Source organism: Phascolarctos cinereus, unplaced genomic scaffold (assembly GCF_003287225.1).
Source record: "Phascolarctos cinereus isolate Bilbo 61053 unplaced genomic scaffold, phaCin_HiC Scaffold_390;HRSCAF=999, whole genome shotgun sequence".
Lineage (NCBI taxonomy): Eukaryota > Metazoa > Chordata > Mammalia > Diprotodontia > Phascolarctidae > Phascolarctos > Phascolarctos cinereus.
Genome location: NW_027555725.1, coordinates 1 through 8,312, shown reverse-complemented (window position 1 = coordinate 8,312; position 8,312 = coordinate 1). Strand labels below are relative to the sequence as shown.

Sequence of the window (8,312 nt, the reverse complement as noted above, 5' to 3'; positions counted from 1 at the left end):
CTTATCTGGTCAATTAGCCCTACCCATTGTGTTCAGGACCAGTGTGGATGCTGGGCTTTTCCTTCATCCATCCTCCAAGCTCAGCTTCCTTGCCTTTGGGGACAGGGCAGATGAGAACCTGGCAGACTGCCAGAGAGGAGTGATGACCCTTGAGGAGGTGCAATGGACCCTAGGCCCTAGGGGAGGGTTTTCTCTCTCCGCAGTTGAGGAGTCACCCACACCAGGGCAAATGGTAAGAAAGAGGTAGAGTCGGTATTCTGGCCAATCCAGAATGAGCAAGGCCCAGTGTTTATTCCAGCCCAAGCCCAGCCCACACCAGGATTGTGGCCAGGGCCAGGGGCCAAGGTGTTTGGGTTCACTCTGCTACATTTTTATCGCAGTCTATTATTAATTTTCCTCAGGTCTAGGTGGGAGAGGTAAGAGCTGACGGTTTGCCTTTGGACTTCATAATCTCCTTCATTTTTCCTCAGGCCCATGATAACCTGTACAGGGTTGAGGGATGGAGGACAGTCAGGAGTTATGGGGACATGAGCCTTGCTGAGAGCCTCTTGTGTATAGCTATGGACCCAGATTTGCTCCCCAGAGAGGGCATGAAGGCAGCTCTGGTGAATCCCAGGAGCACAGCCAGGAACCAAGGGTATTAGAACTGGTCTTCCTGGCTGGCTTTGTACATTTCTTCCCAGCCCTTATCCCAAAACCTAAGGCCAGGCTTAGGGAGAAGGCACCCAGGTAGAGTATTCATGAGCCGCATTGAGAGAACTCTCCACTGATTGAGAAAGTAATGGGGAGAGTGTGAAGGAAGGCTACCTGGAACGTTCTCCTAAGTAAATTTATTGTGTCTTGTCTGTCTATCTGTCCCTTTCCCCGTTTCTGCCTCAGTTTCTATCTGTCTCTTCATCTTTGTCCCTTTCTTCATCTCTGTCTCTTGTTTCAATCTTTGTCTCTTTCCGACTGTCTTGGTCTTCCTCTTTCTGTCTATGTCAGTCTCGGATTCTCTCTCCAACTTTGTCCCTCCATTTTCAATTCTGTTCAGTAAGCATGTGCCAAGCACTGTGCATTTTCTCACTCTCTTTCTGTCTCTCTGATAAACAGAAATCTCTTCTCTCTCAAAATCTTACTCAGACACACACACCCTCCTTTACATATGGATGGACGCACACACTAGTGTCTTGCACTTCCTAAATGCACACTCTCATTCCCATTGACTCATTGATATGCATCCTCTCCTAGATGCATATATGCAGCCATAACCACACCTATATTCTCACACATACACTTGCTCACTCTTGGACAGGCATAATGGCTCATGAGATCACAAAGTTAGAGCTCAGAGGGATATTGGAGGCCATGTAAACCAATACCCTCATTTTACAGATGAGGAAACTGAAGCCCATAGAGGTGGCTTGATGACAGTCACATATATGATAGGATTTGAACCCCGGTCCTCTGCTCCCAATATAGTGATTATGGTGATCTTTCCACTATGCCACCATCAGACTTCCCCTCATAGGGATACTCATTCTCTCTGTCTCTGTCTCTCTCTCTCACACACACACAAATATACTATACAACCATACACTCCTGTCTCTCACACACAGATCCCACACCTTCCTCTCTCTGTGTGTGTCTGTCTCCCTCCCTCTCTATCTCTTTCTCTCTTTCTCTCCCTCTCTCAAACACACACACACAAATATACATCTATACACTCCTGTCTCATACACACACAGATCCCATGCCTTTTCTCTCTGTCTCTGTCTCCCTCTCTGTCTCTCTCTCCCTCTCCCTCTCCCCACCCCATACAGCCCTTAGTGGCTCTTAAGGGTTCCCCAAGTTCTCTTACCATGAAGCAGCACATAATAGCCAGGCAGATAAGAATGATGGCCCAGTAGGGCAGGTCTGGGGGGAAGAAGAGGTGATGCTGAGGAGTCTGCATGGGGATAAGGGGACAGCACAGGGTGGGTAGTGACTGTCCTTTGGCATTCCCACCCCTGTGGGAAGGGAGGGGACAAAGAGCAATACACAGGGAAGATGGAGGATGGAGGCTGAAGGACCCAACCCAGAGCATCCTCCCACCTCCCATGCCACCAGACATTTGCTCTTCAGAAGAAGCTGACCTAGGAGAAAGGGGGCAGGCAGACTATGGGAGTGAATTTAGAGAAAGAAGCTGGGGTTCAGGACATAGGAGAAAAGGAGTTGGGCAAACTGAGGGAAGGTCACTTAAGGCAGAAAAGATGGTACAGGGACCCCAGTGTCAACCAGGGACAAGGGAGGGTGATAGTGCAGAGATCCAATGTCAGAACAGAGAAATATGACAGTGATACTGAGTCCTACCCAATGACAAGAGAATGGCTTAAGCTCCAGGGCAGAGAACCTTCCCCATATCCATCCCCCCAGGGTACTCAGGAAGGGGAGATACACTCAAGGATCTGACAATTGGTAGGGATGACTGCTGTTCATTTGTCTCATGAACACAGTCCAAGACGGTGTTGTTGGACGCTCAGCATTGAGTGCTGGCTAGGGTGAGAGGAAAGTCATCCTGGACACTCAGTTCCTGCCCTCCCCCCACTCTCCTACTCTTCAAGGATCAGCCTCAGCTCCCCACCCCCCAACACAGACACGTAGGAACGGTCAAGGGGCAAGGCTGTTGTCATACTCACCAGTTTTCTTAGTTTTCCCATCTATTTTCTTGGTAGAATAGCCTGAAGACAGAGAAATATGGAATAAGGGGAGGACACCCATGGGTCTTGATCTGGGGAACTAGACTGGGTGAGGAAGAAGAGGATGAGACAACAAGAGATGGAGAGGCCATGGGGGACAAAGAAACTCTAGGGGTCAGGGAGGGAGGAAAGGATATGGGGATCATAGAGACAGATGACTATAGAGGACAGGGATGGCAATGGGGGGCACAGTTGGGGTGGGGAGGAGGGAATACAGGCATCAGGGAATGTGGAGAGAGGATCTTTTGGGCTTCAGATGTCAGGAGTCAAGCATCCCAGGAATTCCTCATCCCTCCCCACAGCCTGTCAGTGTTCGGACAGAGAGACCAGACTGGAGAGCCCCTCACCATCCACCAGGATACTGTTCTGATCCAGGGTGAAGTTCTGTAGCCGAGTGCCATTGTGGGTCAGTCTGAGGAACTCTTCGTACATAGCGGCCCTGTCAAAGTTCCGGGCTTGAGCAGCTGATGTGAAGTCACATAAACAGTCCACTCCTGTGAGGCGTCTGGGAGAGGCAAGCCTAAAGAAGGGAGAGACAAGCCTAAAGAAGAGGGAGGGGTGTCAGTGAATGAGAGAGGAAAAAGGCAGGTGGGGAGGAGAGGACTGGAGCAGCAATGGCCTCAGGGGAGCTGAGCTGGGCCAGGCTGAGCAGGCTTCTGGCCCTGGCAGGAAAACCTGGATGGGGGGCCTCCTCTCACTGCACCTCCCCACCAAAACTAGACTTACTTCTAAGTGTTTTGTGAATACATGTATCTGGATGGTGAGCTCCTTGAGGACATGGATGGCTTTATTTTTTCTATCTTTTGTCCCATACCTGACACTTTGAGTATGCTACTTAAAACCTTACTGAGCGGCTGATCGCTCGTGTATGTATGTAGATGTACATGTTGTCTCCCTAGACTGTAACCTCTTTGAGGGCAGAGCTGGCTTCATTTGTACATTTCTGTATCTCTATTCCCCAGCACGTGCCCCACTGCTTGGGACATTGTAGGAGATTTATAAATGCTTGTTGATTGGTTGATTAAAGGACGGCTTGGTCTCCCAGGCAGTTTGGTAACATGCTGCTTTCTGTATCTCTGGACCCTTCTCGAGGTGCTGGTTTGAGGCAGCTTTTAGAGGGAAGAAGGGAGTTTGGAGGGAAGGAAAGAGAAGAAGGAAACACCAGCTTCCTGAGGCACACCAGAGAATGGGCTTAGAGAAGGGATATTGTGTCCTGAACATGGTCTGTTCTGGGAACTGGTCTCCACCAAGAGCTGCTTCCTGTAATTGTGGGGGTGAGAAGCTAGACAGAGAAGTGGAGTCCTAGACAGAGTTGTCCCTGGGGAAAAACCTCACCTAAAGGTCTGCACGTGACAGTCAGAGAAATAGCTCTTGATACTGCTGTTTCTGAAGAGCTGGGTCAGCTGCAAGAAAAACGAACATTTCCTGGGATGTGATCCTTAGGGCACATTGTGCCCAGAAAAAAAAAAAATTCTTAAAAACATTTTCTTTGAAAAAAGAAAAATCACGCTACAGGGCTAGCATCTCCATCTGGTAGATACCTGCCTAGGTGGGCCTAGATGAATGTAAGAGATGGTCTGAGCTCACCTTTCTGGGTACCAGGGACCATCCTAGGTACAGCAGAGCCCCCCTCCCTCCCCCTTCCCTAGTGTCTAAAACTTTTCTAGGAAGGGCCTTCCTTTCCTGTTTCAGGTTCAAATCACCCATTTGAGAAATTAACAGGGTGATCTTGGGTAAATCTGAACCCCTTTCAGACAGCATCTGTAATCTGTAATTATATATCATGTAATCTGAAGGGGCTGGCTTAATGGTGTCCCCAGTCACTTCATTCTCTTTATCCTGTCCTTTGTATCTATTCCTTTCCTTTCCTCTCCTCTCTGCTGTCTTTTCTCCTGCCCCCTTAGAGGTAGTGTGGCATACCTAGGTTCAAGGAAGACCTGGGTTTGAGTTCCTTCTATGACATACTGGTTATGTGATGCTAGGCAGATCATAGTATCCTAAATATAGAGGTGGAAGGGAACTTCAAGGATATCAAGTCCAACTCCTGTATTTTACAGATGAGGAAACTGAGGCTAGGAGGTTAAGTGGCTTGCTGGGGGTCACAAGCAAGTGTCTTAGACAGGATTTGAACTCAGGTCTTCCTGACTCCAAATTCAGCACACTAACCACTGGGCCTCCTGGCTGTTTCACGTAACAGGCAACCCCCTATAAGTTGCGGATTACATACTGGTCTGCTTTGGTAGAGGGAATCACTTCACTGGGACATTTCTTTATCAATGAAATCATAGGTCAGTAAAAATAAATAAATAATCCTAGTTTTGAAAAACAAAACAAAACAACCCCCCCATCATACCTCACCATCCCCACAGGCCCTGTGTGTTGCTCTCCTGACCCCACCCTCTTAAGAGAGTCTTTAAACTGAAATTTCTTCCCACTTAGTCTCCAGGGAACAGAGTGGATGGAAGTTGTCCAGGATTCTGCTGAAAGCCTGATGTGAAAGCCCCACACTCTTGGGGGACAGTCAGGAAAGAGCACGCTTGGAGATCCCTGCTTGGGTCCTTCCTACAGCTCTTGGGACTAGACCTTACCGCATCTTCAATGCCATTTTTGTTCTCTTGATACTTGGCTGAGTCAGGGTGTGACAAGTCCAGGGAATAGAGCACGCTGGTGACAGTGAAGTTCAATTGGAAGTGTCGGGGCCTGGGGTCAATCAGTGGCTTAGCTGTAGACAGTGGGGTGGCTGCTTCCAGTTCTGGGGAAAGAACAAAGAAAAAGATGATTGATGATGATGATGATGATGATGATGGGGGCCCAAGCTGGGAGAGGCTACAGAGAGGTCATACAGGCCAGAGTCCCCTTCCTTCCTCCAGGGATAGAAAGGTGGCTGGCCCTTTTCTCTGGCTCAAACCCTGACCTTCTAAGATAGATGGTACCAGCATCCATTTCAGGAGGCCAGGTAGCAGCTGACTGCTCCCAGGAAAGTCTGGTGAGTTAGAACCACAGACAGAGGGTCACTTAAGAGTTGGGTCCCCTCATTTTACACGTGGAAACGATGAGGTGCGGTGAGGTTTGTTCGTCAGATCTGGAGACCTCCTTGTAAGCCTTATGATGACCTTTCCCAGGATGCCTTCTGCACTTGTGTGAACTCCAAACATTCCCAACAGGATTAGCTCCCAGGTATTTTACTGCACCCATTGGGAAGCCCAGCTCCAATGTTGCCTCCTCTGGGAAGGCTCCCTGAATTCCTCATGCCAGGAATAGACAGTCCCCTAGGACCTCACAGGGCTCTCTGTTATGCCTGTATCTAATGCATTTATAATGCAGTAAGTAGTCTGTATTATCCCCAGGCAACTCTCCAAATCACATAAGTCTCAAGAGGGTGAAAAATCTGCATTGGCAGAGGAAGCTTTTCTGCCAAGTGTTCTGTTCATGCATGAAATCCCAAACCTTGCCTCACCTCTTACCACTGCCTTCTGTTATCCCCTTGGGAGGCCATGTGGGTGAAGAAGACTCTGAAGCTGGCTTCAGAGCCAGGAAGACCTGGGTTCCAATCCAGCTGGTTCTGGTTGACCCCGGGCAAGTCCCTTTCCCTCTCAATGTCACTCTCTACGAGTCTAAAGCATATATTAATATGCACTGGTAACGGGAGTTCCCTCAGGGGAGTTCTCTGTGCCTATGAAATCCCAGGTGAAGAGAGGAGAGGAAAGGAGAAGGAGAGGAGAGGAGAGGAGAGAGAGAGAGGAGAGGAGAGGAGAGGAGAGGGGGAGGAGAGGAGAGGAGAGGAGAGAGAGGAAGGAGAGGAGAGGAGGAGAGGAGAGGAGAGGAGAGAGAAGAGAGGAGAGAGAGGAGAGGAGAGGAGAGGAGAGGAGAGGAGAGGAGAGGAGAGGAGAGGAGAGGAGAGAGAGGAGAGGAGAGGAAGGAGAGGAGAGGAGAGGAGAGAGAGGAGAGGAGAGGAGAGGAGAAGAGGAGAGGAGAGGAGAGGAGAGTAAAGGAGGGAGAGGGGAGAGGAGGGGAGAGGAGGGAGAGAGGGAAGTGGAGAAGAGAGGAGGGAGAAGAGAGGAGGAGGGGAGAGGAAGAGAGGAGAGGAAAGAAGAATGCATAGTATGATTTTGCATATTATACCTAACATCTATGTCTTTCTCTAGTGGTGTGGGAAGGGAAGGAGACAGTTAGTTACAAACTTAAATGTAAGAAAAAATAAATTTTAAAAAAGAAAGAAAGGAAAGGAACAAGCATTTATTAAGCACCTGTTATGTGCTAAACGCTTTCAAAATACTACCTCATTTGAGATGCTAAATCAATGTTTGTAAATGAAAGAAGTTTGAACATCCACAGAGGAACAGAGAGAAAGGGGGAGCCTAAAGGGCAGATGGGGACAGGTATGTGTGTTCTCTAGCCCTTTGGGGCCTCCACTTTGGCTTCAGGGATGACTTCGTTGCTGGGATCTCAGAAGGCATGTGGAAAGAGAAGGTTCTGTCCTGAACAGGCTCCACGGCCAGCTTCTCATCTGGGCTGGGGGAGTGTAGGGGTGGTCTGGAAGTCTAATTGTTTTTTCCCAGATCTGACACAAACTCTCGATGACTTTGGACAGAGTCACATCTGCTCACTGGATCTCAGTTTGCTCAATCACAAAATGACAGTGTTGGAGTATCTGAGGCCCTTCCCAAATCGAACCTTCTACATTCTGTATGCTAGGGCTCCTCCAAACTGACATCCTGGTTCTAAGGGCCCTCCCAGCTCTGACATCCTGGTTCTAAGGGCCTCCCAGCTCTGACATCCTGGGTTCTAAGGGCCCTCCCAGCTCTGACATCCTGGGTTCTAAGGGCCCTCCCAGCTCTGACATCCTGGGTTCTAAGGGCCCTCCAGCCTCTGTAATTTCTGTTCTAAAGCTCTCCCAGCTTTGACTTTTTAGGTTCTAAGAACGTTCCTATTTCACTCATGTTATGCCTTATATTCTAAGAACTTCCTAGCTCAACACTGTTTCAATCCCATAAGTGTTCACTTCACCCCCATTTCCTGGGGTACAAGCTTCCAAGTGCTTTCTTCAGCTTCTGTTTGCCATGAGCCCCTTCCCATCCCCATCCCACTGCAGCTTCCTCCCCCTACACCCCCAGCCATTCAGGCCCCCATACTTGTCACTTGGAGGTTATCCAGCTTATAGGAGTCCCTGAGCCAGTGGCTGTGGCATCCTGGGTCCTGTCCAGAAACACTTGTCCAATGTGTCAGGATCCAGGTTGGAGGAGAAGCTGCAGTTGCAGGTGACATACACAGAGCCCATCCTATGGACCAAGATTACAGGGCATTTGGTCAGAGGCCTGGTACAGATGGACCCGGCTGCCATCCCACTGTGGCCTTGGTCAATAGCCCTGTGGTGAGTGAGGAGGTTTTCTGCCCGTAGCCCAGGAGGCAGGGTGCAAGGAGTCCGCAAAACCTCTGAGATCAGTTGATCAATCAACTAGCATTTACTGAACACCTACTGTGTGCAAGGTACTCTTCTGGCACTGGGGAACCATCCACTAATGCAGGAAAGATCTCTCCTCTAGTGTTCCTGCAGGTCGCTTTTCTCTCCTCTGCTCAAGCAGCAGCAGCTCTGAT

The 8,312-nt window shown here is 49.3% G+C and overlaps 1 protein-coding gene across 1 annotated transcript; it reads right to left on the bottom strand.

Annotated features, from left to right (window-relative positions):
- Nucleotides 1-255: 255 nt before the first annotated feature.
- On the bottom strand, nucleotides 256-7,996 carry LOC110204436 (mucin-16-like; the record flags this gene model as incomplete). The annotated part of the gene is made up of 7 exons (XM_078150596.1): nucleotides 256-482; nucleotides 1,841-1,896; nucleotides 2,658-2,699; nucleotides 3,065-3,237; nucleotides 4,053-4,120; nucleotides 5,306-5,469; nucleotides 7,850-7,996. Coding segments are annotated over 7 exons (761 nt in total), but the record flags the coding sequence as incomplete, so codon positions are not given.
- Between the last annotated feature and the right edge of the window lie 316 nt (nucleotides 7,997-8,312).